Genomic DNA, 24,635 nt, shown 5'->3' on the forward strand with positions numbered 1-24,635 from the left:
AAACTTAAAATCTCTGCCACGTCACGAAGGGTGGGTTTATTGTTAAATGGGTCGGATTTGACCTCCAGCCCAATTGCCTTAAACGGCCCAGCTTACAAGCCCTAGCAGACACGAGTCCTTTCTCACTTGCAGTTTTTCTCTCTGTCGCGACTTCTCTGACGCTCATACACTCTCTGCACAGTTAAAGCTCCGACTCTCAGCTGCTGGTAAGCTGCTGTCTCTCTAATTTAAGCTTTTGTTGGTTATTTTTTAATTCATTTTGAACTCATTTGAAGTGGGCATTTTCCAAAATTTTGAATTTATTTGGACAGAAAAATAATTAAGTAAAAGAAAATGGGGTTACCAAATGCCTCAGAGGACTTGTCATCTGAGATGGAAGTAGACGCATTCCGGCGCCTTTTCCCTCTCCGTTACTTCGAGCGTCATCTTGCGGAATCCATTCGGCCCGATGCCAGGTCACTTTCTAGAGCTAGAAATACGACAATATCCATGGGTGCTGTTGCTTCCGCTGACGGGTCAGCGCTGGCAAAGATTGGTTCCACTGTGAGTGCAATCAATTAAAAAATGATGAATTGCTGTTGCTATGTTGCATTGTATGGGTGATGATTTATAGCCTTTTTTGGTTTCTTGTTTGTTCAGACAATGTTGGCTGCTATTAAAATGGAAGTTATGACTCCTTCACTGGAGTCGCCAGACGAGGGCTGCGTATGTTAGTGTCTTCAACTGCATATTTCCTTGCTTTTAATGAGTGTGTGTGCGTGTCTGGGTATTTGATTGTGTTGTTGTCTTAAAGGGTGTAACTGTGCAATTTTTTGTTATTTTCAGCTATTGATTTCCACATGCCTCCAATTTGTTCTCCACTTGTTAGGCCTGGTAGGCCAGCTGAGGCTGCACCAGTTGTAGCGAAGCAGTTATCTGACACTATTTCAAGGCATGTAAAATTTTGTCATAGCTGTTCGTTGCTGCTATAATTTACTACTACTAAAGTATCTTATGCTGGAGTTGTGGCTTTTCTTGTGCTAATAATTTTTATGAAATGTCAATTGTGCTAAGGTATTAATGCCCCTTTCTGTAAATTCTATTGCAAATTTTACTTGTCTTTATGCATGTTTTGAATCTTGTAAGTTCCATCTGTACATGTAGCTTGAAGGTGGTTTATTAGTGTCTCTAAGCGCTTCTATAAACTCATTGTGATTTACATCCCCGTTTGGATGAAACTGGTTTTGTTGTAAGCAATGGGGAAGCAGATAAATAGGCAAGCAAATAAATGAGCCAGAAAGCTCTTATTTTTTAATTATTCATGTAGTCACTGAAATGTTTATATGAAGGACTGAAGCAATGTTATCTGTTTCAGTAGCAATCCGTCATTTGCAAGCAACTGACTGTAAGTTCCTTCACTGGTTGTACTTTGGAAACACATAATGTCCTGGGAACTAACATAGATATTGAAATGTATATCTGAAGACTGAAACAATGTTATCCTGTCGAGTTAAATGAATGGCGTAGGAAGCGCTCTATATGTTTTATCATGTATTTACTTTAATGCATATATGGACTGAAACAACAACATTTCTTTCGACAGCTCTCCATTGTTTATAAAAGGCTGATCAAATTGGTAGTAAAGGAGTGCAAGATCTCTTATACATGAAAATGAGTATTGAGTAATTGTGGAAAGCATTTCATGTTGGAATGAAAGTAGTAGTAGTACCAATAATTTTGCACCATTCAAGCCTGTCTGCTACATTTTAGGATTAAACTGTATTGGGCTTATAGTCTTAAAAGTTCTGTTCTATTTGGCCCTGTCTTATCTTTGCTGTGTGCATGCATAATAATATACTTGTAATATAGTTTTGGGGCAGGTAACATTTTCTTTTTTGATGGTCAGTCATGTCAGCTAATTCTAGCTTCTTATCCCCTTGCTATTCATTTTCTTGTGGGTCTATAATTGTCAATAACAATTAGTTGCATGGATTGTTACAGTTCTGGCATGATTAATTTGAAGGAACTATCCTTGGTCGGTGGAAAAGCTGCCTGGATGGTGTATTTGGTAAGTTGTTTGTTTGTTATTTTCTGTGTATGTAAATTCCGGAAGCTTGCACATGATATTTGGCCTTTTATTTTAGGTCTGTGTTTGGAATTGTATTTCCAGAATTGCTTGGTTTTAAGCAGCAGTGAATACTAATGCCTATTTGCATTACTATCAGGCTGCTTTGTTTATAATTTCTTCTTTTGCAGGACATTTACTGCCTGGATGCTGATGGTGCTCTTTTTGATGCTGCATTACTTTCAGCAGTTGCTGCTTTCTCGAATTGTAAGATTCTCTCCCTTCTCCATCAATTTAGACTTTAGTAGTCTGGGCCCTCAGCTCTCAAATAAGTAGTTTCTTTTAGTCAGATTATTATCTATCGTCCACAATGGGAATTTTCTGTGTCATTATCTCCATCAAACTTATATTATTTGAAGCTCTGTATTGGAAATTTGATATATTATGCAAGGCCTATCCACTGACAAGTCTTGATCTAATATGTTCCGGTCCCTTGGTGAGCCATGCCAGTGGCAAATGGAGTTGTTTTCAATAGGTAGTAGATCTCAAAGTTTTCTATCTATGTCTGTGTAAGTAGATAGACTATTAATTGCATTTGTTCATTTTTTAAATTGGGGAAGTACTCAAATTTGTAAGTGCATTAATTATTAACAATCTTAAAAGCATTATTATTCAAACTTCTCTACCTTCCAGTGCAGATCCCCACAGTATCCTTGGATGATGGAAAAATAGTTATGCTGCCTGAGGAACAGAAGGAAGAAAATTCGGAAAAAGAGCCAGTCAATAAGGAGAAAAGGAAGCTCACCCTTGGTGGTATTCCATTCTCATTGACATGCATACTTCACAAGAATTACATCCTAGCAGATCCCACTTCAGAGGAAGAGTCAATTATGGAAACTCTTGTGACTGTGGTCTTAGATTCATCCAATCAACTTGTGTCTTTATACAAACCAGGTGGAGCAGTTCTCGCCTATACATCAGCTGTCCAGGTAGAGTTGCCCCATCAACTACATATGTTCATGACTCTTAAAAAGTTGAGTTTGTTGTAAGGGGTACTTACAAATGTGCTAATCTCATAAGCAGCATAATATGTTCAACTTATGATCTTAAAATTTGTTTTTCATTAAACATGATATTTGAAGCATAATTTATAAATGAATGTTTGATTTTAAAGGTAACTGTCCTTGAGGTCAAATTGAAATCTAGAACCTTAAGTAATATTAATAGTTTGGCTATTAAAACATTATGCCGGAAAAGAGTAGAAAAATTACAGCTCCATGTTTGAAGAAAATGATTTTACTTTTAAATATCTTGCTACGGGTAGTGTATCATGTGCTAATCTTTTTAATTCAGTTTCATTTGTGCTTGACTGCTTCTATCAGCCAATAAATGGAGAAATATTGGTGAAAAGTAGTGTACACTATATTTTAGATGAGCTTCCAGTGTGATGGGCATTAAATGCTTGTTGAGACATTTTGACGCATTGACTTATGAAATAGTTTTAAGATAAAAGCTGATGAGGTTGCTTCACTTGTGGTTGCAGGATTGCATTGCATTAACAAGACAAAGAGTGAAGGAACTTCACCAGATTTTAGAAGAAGCAATTTCTGGTATGGAAATCGACTAGTTTTGATGTTAATTCAAGGGGATTGTCTCTCAACCAGTACAACTTGTGGGTAGTTAATTTTGTCTTCAAATTAAATGTTTATTCTCTCTTGTTTCTCTTGTGACATTAGTTACCTTAGGATGAAATTTTTCTGTCATCAAATTTTGGTTTCACATGAAGCTAATTTTCCACAATTGATATTACATATGTTCTCAAGAGTGGATACAATGTGTCGTAGTAAGATTGGTTTTGTTGTTATTCTTCATAGCTTCTCATTGCTTTGTGGGCTTATAATCTTCAACAATTCCCAGTTTAATTAGTGTGTGTTAATTCATATGCTTTTGTTTGCTCTGAGCTTGGAATTATGTATAGCATGTATGTTGAATTAAAGACAATGCTATTAAGTTTGTGGGTGTTGCTTTAATTTGAATAATCATTGTTTATAACTCGTATGTTACCACATTGTCATTAAGCACTTGATGGTGGTGTAGTTAGATTGCTGAAGTATATAATTCAGGGAATTAGAATGCAAGAAGGTGGAAGGTCGTTAGATTGCTATCAAACGTGATCTGGAGTTTTATCGAGCTTCACCACACTAACAAAATTTTAAATCATGGATCTTGTCTTGAAGAAAACTGAAATTACCCCAAAGAGGATGATGCCAGTGTGACTTTCATACATTATGCAAATTTCACTATGATACCTTGATTCTGAAGAGGCTAGTGAGTGCAATGGTGTTTTAAAATTCAAACGACCTAAGAACAAATGTTTACATGTTCAATTCCTCAAACATAATTTATTTTCCAGAAATTGATATTGGTAGCAAAATGACAAGAGTCATATATTCTACCTACGATCCCCCTTCTAATCTGAGCTTTCTGTCGAAGGAAAATGATGTTCAATGAATGGTTTGTGTGACATAATTTTATCATCGAAGGGTCAATGGAGGTTGAGGAGCTTTGCAAAGCCCATGGATTTGGTTAAAGCTTCATTTTCTACTGTGGATATTTCAGTGGGCGTTTTATGAGCTGCCTACCGTGAAAACAGATGAATGGATGGCAATTCACTTGGCGAAAAAATAGGATACCTGGACCTATTGCTGTCACAGAAAATTAACAAAATATCAAAACCCTTTTCACTGAGAGACACAAACTCAAAAAGAAGAATCTAAATACTTGGCAAAAAAGCACCCAAAAAAGTTCTCTCTCTTTTTTACATAACATAATCCAAAATCCACCTCATTTCCCTAATGGCACTTTTGGGAAATCCAACTCAACCAATCAGAATTCAGGGAACTCCATCAGTTGCAACTCTTCAGATAGATCAGTCACGAGTACATAAACCCATTTGCTACCCCTCTCTCTCTGTAATCCTCAAAACAAACTCAGCCTCAAATATGACCCCAATCATCATGACTCCTTGACTACCCGTTCTGCCACGTGTTCCTTCCTCCCACCACTAACGATATTAACCAACTGTTTCAATTCTCAAAAATCCCTCTCTCTTAAACTTTCTCCTCAACAGAAAATATAAAAACTCATAGCCACTAAGCTGTTAATGAAAAAAATAAGCAGCAGCAGCACTGAAACAGAAGCTGCAATATCTTTTTTGGTGTCCTCTTCTTCTTTCGACCTTCTTTATTTCTCTCTAAATTTAGAGACAGAGAGAAACAGAGGACTTCTGCTGAAACTTCTTGTAAATTTTTAGCAGCAATGGCCTCTTTAGTATCTTCAGCATTCACTTTAAAGCCAGACCAGCTCTCTTCACACTCTCAGAAGCACTATTTTCTCCATTCATTTCTGCCCAGAAAAGCCAACTACCAAATCCACTCAAAGTACCCCCTTAAAGTAAAATGTGCTGTAGTTGGCAATGGCCTCTTTACTCAAACTTCCCCAGAAGTTCGTCGAATTGTGCCTGAAAACAGAGATAATCTTCCCACGGTAAAGATTGTTTATGTAGTTCTTGAAGCTCAATACCAATCTGCTCTCTCAGCTGCAGTTCAGGCTTTAAACCAGCAAGTTAACTATGCTTCTTACGAGGTTGTTGGGTACTTGGTTGAGGAGCTTCGTGATGTTGACACGTACAAAACTTTCTGTAAAGATCTTGAGAATGCAAATATATTTATAGGGTCTCTGATTTTTGTTGAGGAGCTCGCATTGAAGATCAAGGCTGCTGTGGAGAAAGAAAGGGATAGGCTTGATGCAGTGTTGGTCTTCCCTTCAATGCCTGAGGTAATGAGGCTTAACAAGTTGGGATCTTTTAGTATGTCTCAGTTGGGTCAGTCAAAAAGTCCATTTTTCCAATTGTTCAAGAAAAAGAAGCAAGGTGCTGGTTTTGCTGACAGTATGTTGAAGTTAGTGAGGACATTGCCAAAGGTTTTGAAGTACTTACCTAGTGATAAGGCTCAAGATGCTAGACTTTATATATTGAGTTTACAGTTTTGGCTTGGGGGGTCTCCTGATAACTTGCAAAATTTCTTGAAAATGATTTCTGGTTCTTATGTACCTGCATTGAGAGGCCAAAAGATCGAGTATGCAGATCCAGTTTTGTTCTTGGATACTGGAATTTGGCATCCTTTGGCCCCTTGTATGTATGATGATGTGAAGGAGTATTTGAACTGGTATGGTACTAGAAAAGATACTAACGAGAAGCTCAAGGGGCCTGATGCACCGGTTATAGGGCTTATTTTGCAAAGGAGTCATATTGTAACTGGGGATGACAGTCACTATGTGGCTGTGATTATGGAGTTAGAGGCTAGAGGTGCTAAAGTGATACCGATTTTTGCTGGTGGACTTGATTTTGCAGGGCCAGTGGAGAGGTTCTTTGTTGATCCAGTAATGAAGAAACCAATGGTTAATTCGGCTATATCACTTACTGGTTTTGCTCTTGTTGGAGGTCCAGCACGGCAGGATCATCCCAGGGCAATTGAGGCTCTGAGGAAGCTTGATGTTCCTTACATCGTTGCACTCCCATTGGTGTTTCAAACAACTGAAGAGTGGTTGAATAGTACTTTGGGGCTGCATCCTATTCAGGTAGCTTTGCAAGTTGCTCTCCCGGAGCTGGATGGTGGCTTGGAGCCCATTGTTTTTGCTGGCCGGGATCCAAGAACTGGTAAGTGAAATCTGATATTTTACAGTATTTGCTTTTTTTTTTTCAATGCCATCATTTTATTTACCTTAGGATTCATTGAGGAGGCATGTGGATTTAAATCTTAGAGATATACTGTTAATTTATTCATTTGGAGGCAACATACATCCGAAAATTCCATCTAAGAGTGTCTGCATACTTCAAAGTATGCCCAAAGGCATTAAGCTCTGTGGTGTTGTTAACTGCATAAATTTTTTAAGAAATTCCTATGTTGCCATTCTTTAAAGTCTAATAAGTAACTTGATGGGATTGCAGGGAAAGCACATGCTCTTCACAAGAGGGTAGAGCAGCTCTGCACCAGGGCAATTAGATGGGGTGAACTGAAAAGAAAAACTAAGGTACTTGTTTTTATGCTACGTATCTTTATAACTTGTAAAGATTATTGGTATTTCAACTTTTTCCTACCTGAATTTCTAACATGTTTACAATATGCTTTGATGTACTAATAAATTTAGTTTGGTTAAATTTATCTTCCAACTTGTAGTGTTTGATAGACTATGCTGTTTTCCGCTTGGTGTATATATATCTACGTATACATGTATCTATATATATATCAAAAAATAATAACTGTTAGTAGTTAAGATCTTACTTGAGATAGCACCTTTACCAATAATTACCAAATTTTATCTGCAATCTGTGAATTCCTGGGAATTTCCACTTTTAATCCAGTGACTGGTTTATGTTAAACTGATGATTGGAACTCAGATATCCCTAATGTTTTCATCTAAACTCCTAATTTAGATTATAATTAATGAGGAGGATTCCTCTTTGAGTTTGCCTGTCTATATAGATGTGGTGACCTAAGTAGATGTAATATATATTCTCCATGTAATTAAATCTCAAATGTTTCTTTTTATCTTGCTTTCTGTTATAAAGTGGACATAGTTGGACATGGTTTCATTTTCATTTTCTGCATTTTAATGAGAAGTATGTGCACATGCAGGCAGAGAAGAAGTTAGCAATTACTGTCTTCAGTTTCCCTCCAGATAAAGGAAATATTGGAACAGCTGCTTACCTTAATGTCTTTTCCTCAATCTTCTCAGTCTTAAAAGATCTCCAAAGAGATGGTTACAATGTTGAAGGGCTTCCGGAGACTTCAGAAGCCTTGATCGAAGAAATTATTCACGATAAAGAGGCTCAATTCAGCAGTCCAAATCTAAACATAGCTTACAAAATGGGAGTTAGAGAATATCAAAGCCTAACTCCCTATGCCACAGCACTGGAGGAGAACTGGGGAAAACCTCCTGGGAATTTAAATTCTGATGGAGAGAACCTCTTAGTATATGGCAAACAGTATGGTAATGTTTTCATTGGAGTCCAGCCCACATTCGGTTATGAGGGTGATCCTATGCGACTTCTTTTCTCCAAATCAGCTAGTCCTCATCATGGATTTGCGGCTTATTACTCCTTTGTGGAGAAAATTTTCAAAGCTGATGCAGTTCTTCATTTTGGTACTCATGGTTCACTCGAATTCATGCCTGGAAAGCAGGTAGGAATGAGCGACGTGTGTTACCCTGACAGTCTAATTGGGAACATTCCCAACGTGTATTACTATGCTGCTAATAACCCATCAGAAGCTACTATAGCAAAGCGTCGGAGCTATGCCAATACCATTAGCTATTTGACGCCTCCTGCTGAAAATGCTGGGCTATATAAAGGCCTCAAGCAGTTAAGTGAACTCATCTCCTCGTACCAATCACTTAAGGACACAGGCCGTGGGCCACAAATTGTAAGCTCCATTATTAGTACTGCTAAACAATGCAATCTTGACAAAGATGTGGAACTTCCAGATGAGGGGGCAGAAATCTCAGCAAAAGAAAGAGATCTTGTGGTTGGGAAAGTATACTCCAAAATCATGGAAATTGAGTCCCGGCTCTTGCCTTGCGGGCTCCATGTCATTGGTGAGCCTCCATCTGCTTTGGAAGCCGTTGCAACACTGGTCAACATCGCTGCACTGGACCGTCCTGAAGATGAAATTGCATCACTCCCTTCTATACTAGCTGAGACTGTTGGAAGGGACATAGAGGACATCTATAGAGGGAGTGACAAGGGAATATTAAAGGATGTGGAGCTTCTTCGGCAAATAACTGAAGCATCACGTGGAGCCATTTCTGCTTTTGTGGAAAAAACAACCAATAAGAAGGGTCAAGTCGTTGATGTGGCCGATAAGCTAAGTTCTATCCTTGGATTTGGTATTAATGAGCCATGGATTCAATATTTGTCAAACACAAAATTTTACCGGGCAGATAGAGCCAAGCTAAGAACATTGTTTGAATTCGTTGGGGAATGTTTAAAGCTTGTTGTAGCTGACAATGAGTTGGGAAGTTTAAAACAAGCTCTTGAGGGCAAATATGTGGAGCCAGGTCCTGGTGGCGACCCTATCAGGAACCCAAAAGTTTTGCCAACGGGAAAGAATATTCATGCTCTGGATCCACAAGCTATTCCCACCACAGCAGCAATGCAGAGTGCAAAAGTTGTGGTGGATAGGTTGATTGAGAGGCAAAAGGTTGACAATGGAGGAAAGTATCCTGAGACAGTTGCACTTGTGTTGTGGGGAACTGATAATATTAAAACTTATGGTGAATCGCTTGCCCAGGTTTTGTGGATGATTGGGGTAAGGCCTGTATCTGACACATTTGGTAGAGTCAACCGAGTAGAGCCAGTTAGTCTTGAAGAGCTTGGAAGGCCCAGGATTGATGTTGTTGTTAATTGCTCTGGAGTTTTCAGAGACCTCTTCATAAATCAGGTACTTTTCACCGTGGCCATTTCTTGTCCTACCGAACTTCCAATATGCACTGTTTGCTATTTGGCTTGAAACATTTTGATTGCTTACATGCTCTCCCAATTTTTTACCTTTCAATTTTTTTTTTTTAACCTCATGGCACTGTGTCTTCTGGATATTCTTTGTCTGATAAATGATTATTTTTTTCACAGATGAATCTGCTTGACCGGGCAGTGAAGATGGTTGCTGAACTTGATGAACCAGAAGAACAGAATTATGTTAGGAAGCATGCACTAGAACAAGCTAAAGCCCTGGGTATCGATGTTCGTGAAGCAGCAACTCGGGTTTTCTCCAATGCCTCAGGATCCTACTCCTCCAACATAAACCTTGCTGTTGAGAATTCCTCATGGAATGACGAGAAACAGCTCCAAGACATGTATTTGAGCAGGAAGTCCTTTGCCTTTGATTGTGATGCCCCTGGCGCAGGCATGAGTGAGAAAAGAAAAGTTTTTGAGATGGCTCTAGGCACAGCAGACGCCACATTCCAAAACCTCGACTCCTCTGAAATCTCCCTCACTGATGTGAGCCACTACTTCGATTCCGACCCAACAAATTTGGTCCAGAGCTTCAGGAAGGATGGAAAGAAGCCTAATGCCTACGTTGCTGATACTACCACAGCTAATGCTCAGGTAAACATTGTGAAGTTATCATACTTGATGCAAAGTTACATTGAAGCCTTAAATTTCCAGACGATTTAATAGGTTTCAACATAGTCTCATAAAGCTAGATTAAGTTCTAGAGCCTTGGAAGCTTTTTGGCTAACAGTCTGAAATTGTTAATATGCAGGTGCGTACACTTGCTGAGACCGTGAGGCTTGATGCGCGAACCAAATTGTTGAACCCGAAATGGTATGAAGGAATGATGTCCAGTGGTTATGAGGGTGTTCGTGAAATTGAGAAGCGGCTTACTAACACTGTTGGGTGGAGTGCAACTTCGGGCCAAGTTGACAACTGGGTCTACGAAGAAGCTAACACTACCTTTATCCAAGATGAGGAAATGTTGAACAGGCTGATGAATACCAATCCAAATTCATTTAGGAAGTTGGTGCAGACATTCCTGGAGGCCAATGGCCGTGGATACTGGGAAACTTCGGAGGAAAACATTGAGAAGTTGAGGCAATTGTATTCGGAAGTTGAAGACAAGATTGAAGGGATTGACCGGTGAATTATAGTAGTAAACTGTTAAAATAGGTCCTAGTCTGCAAATATCAATTGACAGTGCTGATTTACATAAGCCTTTCTTTTCTCACATTCACTGTGAAATTATTGGATGCAAGTTCTAGGAACATTTGGGATGTGCATTTGTTCATAAGAATGAGGACGGAATTTAATCTTGTTTTTATAAACCTGTACCTTTTGCTGTTAATTCAGAACATCTGCTAAAATTTCAGGAATTCAAAATTTACATCACATCAGATGCTGCTACTGCCTTTGACTCAAATTAAAAAGCATCAATGTTTTAGCATCATACGCTACACTTTAATATATGACAATTTAAAGCAAAATATTATCAATTGAACAATGAATTCCTGTAGATACAGTGAAAATCATTTGAAAGAGAAAATGGTGAAATATAAAAGCCCTCTGCTGCCATAAAAATTTCAGAGATTATAGTCAATGCTGTTATCCAACTCTAAATTTTGCTATGCAACTGTTTTTTAAGAGAACTTTTTGTTAGAAGGCCAAACAGACAAGTTCAAGTTCTACTACAGTAGATTTCAACTTAAATTTAAAACTAAGATTGCCAGTAACCTTGTAATCAAACGATTGCCAGTAACCTTTTTTTTTTTTTCTTTTCTCATTTTCATGAACATATGAGTTCTCCATTTTTGTTGGAGGGATTCTCCCATCAATCAATGAATCATACAATCTACAAAAGAAGTTACAAAGAAGGAACCCACCTCCTCTTCATTTAAAAAAAAATAAAGGAAAAATAAAAAAATAAAGGATTTTGTATTGAAGTTACAAAGTGGTACATGTATCTTTCTCCTCTCGATTTGGGACTCTACAACGTATCAAAGGTGTTCTTACCTTCAAAATAATTCCATTAGGAGAGGGTCGCCTTCTGCCATTATTCTTATCAGCTTTATGAAATCCTGTTCACTTGACACATTCCATGGGTGAACGGCAGGCGCTTGGGCAGAATAAAAGGTTGAAGAATTAGTAGGCGGTTTCCTCTTATAGACCATCGTGCTAAACACTGAATCAAAATTATGTGGCGAATCCATAGATACAAAGAACATTGGTATGGCAACCTTGTAATGCAATTGCACATTGCCAACCAGATTAACAAGATCGACAAAGTCAGCCACCAAGTGCTGAGGAATATAGAATAACTCAGAACTACATATAATGAGGCTCTGGTCACTTCTGACAGCTTCCTTATAGTTGACTTGAAAGTGAACCGGCATTGTGCTAACAACTTCTTTTACCATCTCTGCTTGTTTCGAATACCAATCTGATTTTCCATTGGGTGATACAGTAGACCAAGATTTCGATACCTACAATTTCATTAATTTGCCAGAGAATGAGAGAACGGTTATCTAATAACACTATTGGATCCCCTTAAGTTACATGTATTGTAACTTACAACCACACAGCCCACACACTATTCATGTGTGTGGTTGTAAGTTACAATACATGTAACTTGGTTTGCCATAACTATTTAAAATAATTTTGATCAATCATTAGCATTAAATATCGTGGCAGAACAAGGATTTGAACAACCAGTTTTCCCCAAATATTGATATTATATGTTTATCATTGTAATAGTTAGCACAGTTGGCTTCCTGTCAGATAAGTGCAAGAGAAAAGAAGCTATAAAGCTACAACCGTGAAACAGTGATGTCAGAGCAAAAAACAGAAGGAAAGAGAATACTTAATAAATTAAGGCCTAGTATTAAAACAATAAAAGAATGTGGGGAACAAAAATCAAGAGGATAGTTGCAGATATAATACCTTATCTGTAATCCAGAGCTTATTCTTATCTGCCTGCAGCAGATTCCAATAGTTAAGGATGGTATCATCCTGAAGGAATAAAAAGCCTTCTGCACTTGTATATCGACTGAAGATCTTGGGCAAATGCCTGGAACAATGAATCACATCATGATTAGAATATGACTGACGGTTTGTGTCACCTAACTCCAGTCAAAAAGGATATTATGTAGCCATATTTGAAGAAAAAAAAAAAAAAGAGCATTTATGATTTAACCATTGACCATTTTCCCTGTTTACCAGTAAGATATGCCAAGATTTTGACAAAGAAACCACCAAAAGGTTTCTTTTAAGGAACCTTAATTTGAAAGAAATTAGAACCCAAGTCAATACAAAAACACCAGACATTTGAACTAATACATGTATGGGCGTCCATAATATTTATCGAGTCAAAAGAGTAGCATTACGTACTTAAAGCTTAGCCACTCCCTAAATCATCATATTCAGGAAAATGAATGTCACAAGTAAAAAATTTAAGTACAAGATCCCAATCCAAATCAGGATTCAGTTGACATGCACAGTAATTGAAAGAAATTAAATTGTTTCATTAATTTTGGAGACTCATATTGGAAGTTAACCTTCAACTACAAAAGTAAAGCACTGAAGTATGCTTAGCTCTACACTTTGGTTAAGAGATTTCCACATAACTAATCTTTCTAACTGTTACAATTTCTATCATGTTTTGACAAACAAAACAAGTTCAATCACAGTGAAAACAAATGGTTAATTGTGTAAATTCAATCACGAGCATACATAAACATGTTCCTCATCTAGATTTCAAGATGTTGGTATACCAGACAGCCCATATTACACATTTTTGCTACCTTCAATCATTAATTAACATTGACATCCTCGTGAAAATCTTGATTGTTCATTTTAAAAAAATGGAGCCCATATATCTATACCTTATTGTGACAAACTTCAACAGTTAAACGACAATAATAGAATAACAAACACAATATTCCATTCATGCTTCATATTCTATGGACCATGTCACTAAGATTTTGGCATCACCACCAATCTATGTGCTCTGCCATTTATTATCCTGCTTCCAGCCATAGCATGGCTCAAGCCAACTAATACTGCACTTATAATGCCATAGAGGCACTCCTTGGGACAACCTTCCAGGTGATATACTGCACTTATAATGCCATAAAGGCACTACTTGGGACAACCTACCTGGTGATAGACATCACTTTTGATCAGGATAGGCCCCCATCGCTCCAACCGCCCTTTGTGGCCACCAAGCCAACTCAGTAGGAAAACTAGAAGTGATGCAGATGCTGAGTGAAAGCCCCAAAAAGAATAAGAGTTTAAAGCAAAATTTCAACACTTTTCAAGCAGCCACAAGAACTATGCTGTTGGTGTTAAACTTATATGCTATAGTATATTATATAAATTTTATTTTTCTACTAAAATCTTAGGCTATAAGTCTGTTAGGCAAGGTTCTGCGGCCAAGTAGGGAAAAGTTTCGCAATGAGGGAGCTCTATGCATGGGGATCGTTTACAACAAAAATTATTGCAAATATCAATTCGCAGTTATGTAACTTGTCTGTGAAAGAAAAATCACTCTTTCACAGGCTGACATTGAAACTTTCATTTAATTTGTCCATGGACCTGGTTCAACAGTTCTAGAGTTGCAACGAACATTCAAACCCTAGATGAAATCTACCCTAAACTTTCGTACGGCACGTCATCAGGAACACGAATTTACAATGACGGTTCAATCTTCCTAATGACAAAAGAAACTCAAAAATTTTTTGAAGTCCAAGAGCCAATGCAAGGCCATCAGAGAAAATAAGAAAGAAACATATAACCATAAGTAAATTATACATACCTGTACACTTGCTCTAGTTGGCCTGCTTCAACAGCAAGATCTTCATTCTTCTGTCCTGACAAAATAATTACAGTTTTGAAGATCCTTCCATAAAGCAGTCTCCATTCCAAAGCAGTACGCTCCACAGGCCCACTGCAGAACATAATGAGCACAACATTCCCAAAATTCTTCCTCCACCGAATCAAATTCCCAATCTCATAACTCACAGTTCCAGTTTCCTCAACCCCCAGATGAACAGATGGCAACTTACGAGGGACAAACTCCTTCCTGTCCCCATGACCAATACTTGCCCTAGGCCGATCCAGTTCCAGTGACATAAGCCTTGGCTGCTGGTAACCAACAGCAATTAAGTCCTGAAGCCAAGCAGCAGTAAACTTCACATCCCTCTCAGTCCAAAATCCTTCCTCTGCCATAGAGTGGCTCAATTCTAAAACCTTCTCAAAAAATCTATGTTTGTTTGATCTCCATGAAACCAAGAACTTAATCAACCGACCTACATTTACATGAAGATCTTTCTCCTCAGAAAACGGGTATGCCTCAATTTTATCATATCTATGAACTGTAGGTGGATAAACAACAACATAACCACCAATCTCCCACAAAAGCCTCTGTCCCCAAAAACCCCTCAACACATCTGACGCCATTGTACTAACTGAAACTGGAAGCATCAGTGCCCAAAATGCCGAAGACTGGTAAATTGTATTAAACGAATTCACAGGCACCATCATACCTTGAGGCAAGGCAACTTTTGGCGCACGGTCATCAAACCGAATATCAAAAGCTTCCAAACTGGGTTTTCTAGTAAAATAAAAAACAGAATCAACATCCGGTAACCCATTCGAAATCCCTTGTTGAATAAACTGCTTTCCCCCAAAAACCTCGGTATAGAACTCCTCATGACTAATCTCACCCACATTTTCCAACGGCAATCCCCTAGGCCAAACAGACCGTTGCCCAAAATGCACATAAGGGTTAACAATAGTCCTATTAGGATTCTCATGACTATATTGCAATATAGTTTCTTGCCTAGCTCCTTCACCTACTAACTCTACATCAAAATGTTTCCCCAAATCATCACCAATAACATCAGCTCTATCATCAGCATCAAAGATCTTTTTAGCACCATGTTGTATAGCAAACAAGTACCCACAAGATTTTCTAACATAAGAATCATAAGGCAAGAAATCCAGCACATGAAAACCCAAATTGGCTTGCATATCTAAAGACAAAAAAATCGCACCTTTCAAGTTCCAATTTTTGGGAGTCCTCGAATTCCCAATTGCAAGCACTTGCCATCCCTTGATCTTGACCAACTTTTTCAACGAATCAGTCGGGTATCTGTCAACAGAAACGACAATCCATTTCTCTGATCGAAACCTACTGTACACAGAGGATTTATCAGCAATGGGCTGGATTGAATTCCAGTTGATAACAGGCAATGGGATGGCATTTGGGGAGTGTTCTTGAGACTTAGATTGAATGAGACTGGCAGTGTCAGTGAAATTACGAAGGAAGGAGAGAGCAGCAATGGTGGCAATCAAGAGAAGGACAGTGACGATTTTGAACAAATTGTCACGTACCCATGTGGAGAAATCAAGGGATTTCGAATCAGAGAAGCGATGGGATGAAGTTCTGATCTGGGATTTTGGAGACTTAGGGAGTGTGCGGTCTTGGACCAACATTGATGACGATGACGCTTCAAATTCAATGACTTGAAAGCAGAAAACAAAGACAGACAAAAACAGACATGCACTACAGCAAGAAAGATTGACTGAATCTTGGGTTACTGTGTCTGGTCTCAAATGAAACACAAGTGGAAAGTCTTGCTGCAGTTTCAGCTTTGGTTTGTGTTTGAAGTTTTGAATGTAAAAAAAGAACCGAGCATGTGGTTGCCGACAAGAATGGCCTGAGGTTTCTTAAGCTTCAATGTAATGTTACAACCGCTGCTAATTTGGTGGGGTGGGAGGTCGCTGGGTCACTGTCAGTCCTTTTGCTTCTTTTCTTTCTTTTTGTTATTTGTTGAGTTTTTTCCATTTCTACTTTTTTTGATATATAAATTATCATTTTTTTAATATGCAAAATATATAGAACATTTTATGAGTTTATAAATAAAAATTATATTATTGGATAATAGTGAATGAGTTCCTGGTGCTTTGGAGTTCTTTAAATTAAGGGCCCAGTTTGTCCATTTGTTTCAGTTAGGTCCTTATTAAAAATTAATTTTAATATTGATTTTCTTAATTATAACTAATACTAATGATATTTCATAGTTATAAATATATTAGAATTAATCCAAAATATTTTTTAGTGTGGCATGGCTAAAACTACCTTTTTCTATAAGTAATCACTACTTTTGCATTAAGGAAAATACTCCTACTTTTAGAAAAAAATTAAGTATCTATAGTTGTGAGGACTCGAACTCACTCGCTCATGATAAATCTTCATATTAATTATGAAAATATCCTCTAAATTTTAACTTAACTATTCAAAATTCAATGTTATTCGGATATTTCGTTTATTTGAGTTGGGGTTAGGGGTCAATTTGATACAAATTCAAAATTATCCTCATTTGCGAAGGTGATAAAAGTTAGGGATTTAGTTTGGATGTCACTAGCCACAAATATTAAACGCATGCATCTAACTCAAAATTTGAGGCATTATCATTATATTGACATGTGTCACCATCCCCCAACCTCTCCAATGAAAAATTGACATGCATCTTGTGTGCTTCTTATCAAAATCCTGAAAATTAATCACAAAAGTTATATTTTTATTATAAAAAGAAGAAAGAAACTCCATAAGTGAAGAAAAAAAAAAGACTTACATTAATAGTTTGGATAATCTAGATTTCAAGTTGTCTATATTAGCTTGATATTTTTTATAAATATCAAGATTTCAAGTTGTCTATAGTAGCTTGATATCTTCTAAAAAAAACTCCATCAACATATATTTTTATTTTACGTTAATTAATAAATAGAAAATCCATTTTAGGATTAATTAAAACATTATTTATTGTTGCCAAAGAAGGAAGTATTTAGCGATAAGAAAAAAGTGTCTCAAATATATGTTTAAAAAAAATAATCATGGTTGGTTGGACTGATTGAATTTTTCTTTTCTTTTTCTTTTTTAAGAACTAAAAGACAATTGGATTGAATTGATTGAGTAATAATAATATATATTTATTTGGCAAATGGCAGGTAGGCTTTCTTCTGGTGCAGATTGATTAGAGAGAATATATAACAATTTTAAGCTCGACAGATTCGGAACCTGCTTATCTGTCGTGTGGGGATCACTTCCGTGTCTTATTTTTCTAGAAAAATCTGGACCATTGGATTTACCATTAGGCAGTAGAGAAATGTTGATCTTGATTCCTGATCAGGATCGAAGTTTGATTCTATCTAACATGATATCAGATTGCGAAGCAAGCTAGTTGCGAGTAACTTGTTCTATTTTGATGGAAGAAACACAAGTTCTAATAAAAAATTCTAAGTGTACATTTTTTTTAATTTTTTTTTATTGTGATCAATATAACTAGTCAAATCTATTTTTAAACATTTTTTTTTAAAATATTTTGTTAACAATGATATGAAAATATTCGAACCCCTCCTCATAGTAAAGTGAATTACTATCCAACGATCCAACTAATGTCTTCAAATTGTAAATTGCAAATCGTGTGTTTGCTCCATTACAGAGTTTCTTCAATTTAAAATAGAGAATCGTTTGTGTTCTAGATTAATCGTGGGTGGTCTATATCCAAATCTAAAAATTGACTAACTTGAGTTCTATTAAATTCTTAACCCTAACAAGAAAAATAAAAGATTAAAAATGACTAATTTGGTTTCTATTAATTTGAGTAACGATTAATAGTTATCATTCAATAGTCACTTATATTATCAAAATCTTGGGTCGAAAATATTAGGATAGGTGATAAATGGAATTAAGTTGTAGATAAGATAGCCATTTAAAAAAAAAAAAAGAAAAAAAGTTGTAGATTAAGATAGAAATGGATTTGGAGAGAGGTTGGAATCCTGGGTAATCCGGTACACGTTGGTGTGTTAAATTCTCGTTCACTTCACGTTGACCGAGGCATTATTGGAAGAAACAAGCAAGCTTATTTTCTTCTCTCATTTTTAACCTTTGTCTAAATTTATTGATGTGAGGCCTTTGAGATGGTAAAGTGTTAAATCTGAGAAGATTACCCACACACCCATAATCCTATTACTCTTATTTTATCACATGCAGAGACGTCAATGTTCGATTCGCACGGAAAAACATTTGCGAGGATTGTGAGGGTTGATGCAATATAATTTAGATGCAAAGTGTTTACAAGTGCGATGCTTCGTAAGTGTACTTGAATCATTATAAACTCACGTTATTTTCATAGTGATTATTTCATTTGCACGTGAATATAATCATATGTGGAGAATTTTTTTCCCTAAATTATGGTCTTATTTAGTATTGAGATGTTATATCTTTTAAACTATAATTAATATTAGCAAAAAACTGCAATTATAAAATAAAAGTTAATATTATGTCCTGAATATAATTGTTAAATAATAATTTTGACAAAATTAGTGAAGATATACAGATTTTTTTATCATATAAGTATAAAATTATATCAACTTAGCTTTTAAGTTATACAGCATCTACTGTTTACCAAATACTTTAGTGTTGTAACTTTTAAGTTATAACTGTCTAACATTTAACCTCAATCTCAAACGAGGCTTATAAAGATCAAGGATTTCCTCATAAAAATTATTACGTCTTGTGATTGCTTATTTAATATATATTTTCGTCATTTATCTTTATTAATTAAACATGCACATATTATTTTCTTTTATTTTCTGCTTGGTAACCCGTAAATACTAATCCAGTACTACTAATTTCAGACAGAAAAATTTGAACTCTAGGCTGCAGTTTGACTCAAAATGATGGTCACTGGCTTCGCACCATTTAACCGGTATACATTTCTACAAACTGAACAAGGCTATTGATTATTATTATTATTATTTTAATTTGTTTATAAATTACTATTTTAATTTTCACTTTTTATTGGGTTGTTTAACGGATTGGTGAAGCTGGTGGTTGTTGATGCACTCACAAGGTACAATATTATTTTATAATTTCAAATTCGTATTTTAAAACGCAGGTACATTATGTATATACATAATTATTGATTTTCGTATGAGGGTGTTTTGAAATATTGCTAAAAGACCAAACTTTAATAAACTATTTTTGATCTTTTTTTTTTCCTAAAGTTTGGGTGATATGCGCATTTTAAATTCATGTGGAACAAAAGTTAATGTATGTATAAAAATTCTTTTATTTTTCTGAGCAAAATAGGCAAGCGAAAAAGTTTTGGCAAATGAGTTGCAACTGCATTCAAAACCAATACAATGCGAGCATAGGAAAGAGGTCAGTGTTTAGGATTTGAATTTAGTATTAAGCTGAATTTTATGGTAAGCTCTTTTATAGTACTGTGATTGATAAGCTCAGCCCCGGATTTGCTTTTGCTTTTACTTCAAGTGAAAGAGAGAGGAAACCTTTTGTTTTTTTCTTTGGTTTTCAACTATGTTACCTATACAGAGAGTCAAGATACCTGCCATAAGTGATGGTGTTAAAAAGATTAAGCAACGCACACAAACTTACTGTCTTCTAGACCATCCAGTGATGACTCTAGTCTTTTGGTTACGTTAGCTTTAGTTGAAAGAAGGGCCAATTTAACAAAGACTAGATTTGATGGCTCACTATGTTTAATGTAATGCTAATTCTCAGGGAATCTAATGTTATAACTTATAAGATGATCTCCTATGATGAATAACAGTAACACATTACTGTGATTGAGAAAATTCAGTTACAATAAACTCTTCATTTACTCATTGCGGAGATTGAATAGCAAACAGAGAATAGAATGAAGCAGAGAAATCTCATTGCCAATAAAATTGACCCTCTTTAATGTTATATGGCACAGGTGTGGAGGAAGAACAAGTTACTTGCAGTTTTTATTGTAAAATATACAGGTATGACCATGATCATTACAGTTAGGTTTTGATGATTTCGGATGCTTTTTAAAAAAAAAAATTGTGACATCTTTGATTTAAGGTAGTTTTGTTGAAAAAAATATATATATAAAAATTAAGAGGGATGAGTTAATTGACGATTACAATCATTACAACAATACTGATGAGTGATACATCACTTGAAATTTACTTGTCAGTTGCTGAAATGATGGAAAAAAACAATAAACGATAACAGTAATAATGTTCCCTTGCTGAAATTCAATTTTGACTTTCGACTCTTGGCTTTTATGGAAAGTAAAAGGACTTGTACATTATACTCATACAAAAACTACTTCAATTTTTTTGCTTTATTTAACTTTTTGGTTGTTGAAAATAACCTTAATTATCAAATATTTGGAGAAAGACAGAGGGTGCTTGCAGAAGTGGCAATATATATATATAAAAAAAGGAGAAGTTGAAGAGAAAGGGTGCTTGCAGAAGTGGGTGTCAAAGATAAATCGGTCCATAAGAATTATTGCGGTTATTTTTTGGCAATATAAAAATTTTTTAGCAAATAAAAATTAATTTTTTTCCGATTTACTAAAAAATTAATTAAAAACTTCTGCGATGGCATTTTTTATGGGTGCATATACCCTCCCTTTAAAAGAAAAAATAATAATTAATACTTAATATAGTATTAAATACAAAAATATCAATATTTGACTACTCAAACTTATATCAATAGGTCCTTAAAATTTGAAATTGAAGATACAAGAGGAAATATATATAAACTTAATTCTCATCGGAAAGGATCCTCTTATAATCTTATATATTTGAGTTTTGAAAGATTTTTTGAAAAAAATGTACTTTTATTAGTGTACAATCAATATTTACTTATTTATTATATATTTATTTACTAACTATCAATCATGTTAATATATTTAGTCAGAAAAATCATATCAAGAGAAAATCATGACCCCACGCACAGATAAATACGTTAATTTCTATACTATTCACTTACCTGTGTAATCAATTCTCTAAAATGCAAGTTTGTGGCTACAGAAAACTCTCCAAAGAAAGAAGATAATAACAATTGAGCATTGATAGCAAAACTAATGCATCATTTTCTTCTTGACTTGATGAGATGACGCCATGATGTAAAAACAAGTACCTAAATTGACCGGCACTGAGTGATGTGAATACTACCAGCCGGTTCATCTCTTCCAGTCTCGCTTAGTTACAATCACAAACACCACGAGATTGACATTTGCATTATATATATCTTCAGCAAGCGAAACACCTTGCATTACCAAATTAACCGGTAACAAACAAAGCAATCTTTCATGGAGAGAAATTTTAGTCTCAGTATGATCACTGTGTCATTAACCCACTTCCTGCTTCTTTGCTTGGTTGTTGCAGCAGCAGCAGCAGCAAGCAACAATATTACCACAGACCAACAAGCTCTTCTTGCCCTGAAAGATCATATAACTTATGATCGAACCAACCTTTTTGCCCATAATTGGACCTCGAATACCTCTGTTTGTACCTGGATTGGCATCGCTTGTGATGTCAATAGCCATAGAGTCACAGCCTTGGATATTTCTCAATTCAATCTACAAGGCACCATCCCTCCTCAACTTGGAAACCTCTCTTCACTCACAACGCTTAATCTTAGTCATAACAAGCTTTCTGGAAGCGTTCCCTCCTCCATCTACACCATGCATACGCTAAAATTTCTTGACTTCACTGATAACCAGCTCTCTGGTTCAGTGTCTTCCTTCGTCTTCAACATGTCTTCAATATTAGACATTCGTTTGACCAATAACAGACTTTCTGGTGAGCTTCCGAAAAATATTTGCAACTATCTTCCTCATTTGAAAGCCCTTTTTTTGGACAAAAACATGTTTCATAGCAAAATTCCTTCTGCTTTATCAAAGTGCAAACAACTGCAACAATTAAATTTGCAGTTCAATAATTTATCCGGTGCAATACCAAAAGAAATCGGCAACTTGACTAGGCTCAAAGGGATATATCTCGGCGCCAACAAACTCCACGGTATGTTCATAATACTATGTAAATATTTTAATTTCTCACTTGTTATCTTTCTTGACTACTTTAGACAAGATCTTTTAACTGAGATTTTTTGCATCTATGTTAATTTACCAGGTGAGATACCCCACGAAATCGCTAATCTTCGAAATCTAGAGGTTTTAGTGCTTGGAATGAACAACCTAGTTGGTGTGTTACCAGCTCCAATCTTCAACATGTCAACACTGAAGGTGATTATCCTCATGAATAACTCTCTCTCCGGAAGTCTTCCATCAAGAATAGACCTTTCACTTCCAACTGTTGAGTTTCTTGAGTTGTCACATAATAGATTTTCTGGAACCATTCCTAGTTCCATCACCAATGCTTCTAAGCTCACCGTTCTAGCGTTGGGAGATAACAAATTTTCGGGCTTCATTCCAAACACAATTGGTAATTTAAGAAACCTTGAGAGGCTCAGCTTGCCTAATAATTACTTGAAATCTTCAACCTCAAAATTGAGCTTTCTTTCCTCTTTGGCAAATTGCAAGAAATTAAGAGACATAGTCTTAATAGGCAATCCACTTGACGGCTTCCTTCCAAGTTCAATAGGAAATCTTTCTAAGTCTTTGGAAACACTTGTCATCGCCAATTGCAGTATTAGTGGCAACATTCCTCAAGCAATTAGCAATTTAAGCAACTTGTTGACCTTAGTATTAGAAGGAAATAAATTAACTGGACCAATTCCAATTACATTTGGCCGACTGCAGAAACTCCAAGGCTTATATCTTGCATTCAATAAGTTGGTAGGTTCATTCCCAGATGAGCTTTGCCATCTAGCAAGGCTGGATCAATTGGTCTTATTTGGCAATAAGCTTTCAGGATCTATACCTTCATGCCTAAGTAATCTCACTTCTCTAAGATCTCTCTACTTAGGGTCCAATAGGTTTACTTCTGTTATTCCCTCAACTTTCTAGAGCCTAAAATACATCTTGTTCTTTGACTTTTCATCAAATTTCTTGGTTGGTACTCTTTCTTTCGACGTAGGTAATTTGAAGGTGCTTCAAGGAATAAATTTATCAGAAAATAACTTATCGGGTGATATGCCAGCCACAATTGGAGGACTGAAAGATCTTCAATTTATGGACCTAGCATATAATAGATTGGAAGGCCCAATTCCTGAATCATTTGGTGACTTGACAAGTTTGGAGGTTTTGAATTTATCAAAAAATAAAATCTCTGGGTCTATTCCAACATCCATGGAGAAACTCATTTACCTTCTAGAGTTAAATCTCTCTTTCAATAAACTTGAAGGTGAGATTCCTAGTGGAGGAATTTTTACCAACTTCACAGCTGAGTCATTTATGGGAAATGAGTTATTGTGTGGTTTACCAAATCTTCAAGTCCAACCATGCAAACTTAGCAAGCCTAGGACAGAACATAAATCAAGGAAAAAGATACTTCTCATTGTGATTGTTTTGCCATTGAGTATTGTTTAGGAGAAATACGTCGACGAGACCAGGCATGGTGAGCGGATATCTGATGGCAGAGTTCTGCGAACCGGTATGTCCCGTAAAAGCCTGGTGCGCGGGGGAACAGGAACAGAAATATCCTGCTCACCCACGAGCACGTCATCCACGAGGCCAATTTCCTGTAAGAGGCATAAGGCCATTCCGGCTAGAGGTCGAGAGGCGAGGAGACCCGGTCGACGGCAGTCGGCAAGACGGGCTCCCCAGCCCGAGAATCTAGGTACGACAGCCACGCTTTTCCCAGAACCGTGGCGTAACACGCAAGATCTCACAGAACCACGACAGCCACGCTTTCCCCAGAACCGTGGCGTAACACGCAAGATTCCGCGTTTGCCCATAACGCAGCAGTCAGAGTCCCATACTGTCTGGGAAAAAGCAAAAGACTGGGATTCAGGGGAAGCCTATAAAAAGGTAGCCAACGAAGGTAAAAGAGTTAGCATTTTTGAGATTAAAAAAGAAATTCAAAAGAAGAGAAAACCACGAAAAAGCCATAAGATCTGTGGCGAGCGTTCTCGGAACCTTCATATCTGACTTGAGCGTTGGAGGGTTTGCGCCGGGAAAACAACCGGCGTACTCTGACTTGTCTGTGTGCGCAGGAACCTCTGGAGAAGAAGCCTCACGAGAAGACCTTCTGGTCGTGAAGAAGTTGATCGGGCAGAAATCCTGGTCGTAG

The 24,635-nt window shown here is 36.6% G+C and overlaps 4 protein-coding genes across 4 annotated transcripts; 3 read left to right on the forward strand and 1 right to left on the reverse strand.

The window, feature by feature from the left end:
- The first annotated feature begins 110 nt into the window (after positions 1 to 110).
- Positions 111 to 3,917, forward strand: LOC18031605 (exosome complex component RRP43). The gene is made up of 8 exons (XM_006421326.2): positions 111 to 206; positions 312 to 543; positions 640 to 709; positions 826 to 931; positions 1,981 to 2,047; positions 2,236 to 2,311; positions 2,738 to 3,033; positions 3,588 to 3,917. Exons 2-8 carry the CDS (start codon positions 334 to 336, stop codon positions 3,669 to 3,671), a joined length of 909 nt encoding a protein of 302 aa, XP_006421389.1. The 5' UTR covers positions 111 to 206; positions 312 to 333; the 3' UTR covers positions 3,672 to 3,917.
- Positions 3,918 to 4,911: 994 nt separating this feature from the next.
- On the forward strand, positions 4,912 to 10,924 carry LOC18031746 (magnesium-chelatase subunit ChlH, chloroplastic). The gene is made up of 5 exons (XM_006421328.2): positions 4,912 to 6,761; positions 7,053 to 7,135; positions 7,741 to 9,543; positions 9,732 to 10,208; positions 10,366 to 10,924. Exons 1-5 carry the CDS (start codon positions 5,363 to 5,365, stop codon positions 10,741 to 10,743), a joined length of 4,140 nt encoding a protein of 1,379 aa, XP_006421391.1. The 5' UTR covers positions 4,912 to 5,362; the 3' UTR covers positions 10,744 to 10,924.
- A 429-nt stretch (positions 10,925 to 11,353) lies between these two features.
- Positions 11,354 to 16,404, reverse strand: LOC18031759 (probable glycosyltransferase STELLO2). The gene is made up of 3 exons (XM_006421329.2): positions 14,410 to 16,404; positions 12,537 to 12,663; positions 11,354 to 12,079 (listed from the first exon to the last, which is right to left on the reverse strand). The coding sequence occupies exons 1-3, from the start codon at positions 16,089 to 16,091 to the stop codon at positions 11,612 to 11,614; spliced, it is 2,277 nt and encodes a 758-aa protein (XP_006421392.1). The 5' UTR covers positions 16,092 to 16,404; the 3' UTR covers positions 11,354 to 11,611.
- Positions 16,405 to 21,751: 5,347 nt separating this feature from the next.
- On the forward strand, positions 21,752 to 24,635 carry LOC18031304 (probable leucine-rich repeat receptor-like protein kinase At2g33170). Its single transcript, XM_024187828.1, has 5 exons — positions 21,752 to 22,463; positions 22,575 to 23,336; positions 23,481 to 23,836; positions 23,933 to 23,996; positions 24,559 to 24,635. The coding sequence occupies exons 1-5, from the start codon at positions 21,752 to 21,754 to the stop codon at positions 24,633 to 24,635; spliced, it is 1,971 nt and encodes a 656-aa protein (XP_024043596.1).

Source organism: Citrus clementina, unplaced genomic scaffold (genome assembly GCF_000493195.1).
Source record: "Citrus clementina cultivar Clemenules unplaced genomic scaffold, Citrus_clementina_v1.0 scaffold_9, whole genome shotgun sequence".
NCBI lineage: Eukaryota > Viridiplantae > Streptophyta > Magnoliopsida > Sapindales > Rutaceae > Citrus > Citrus x clementina.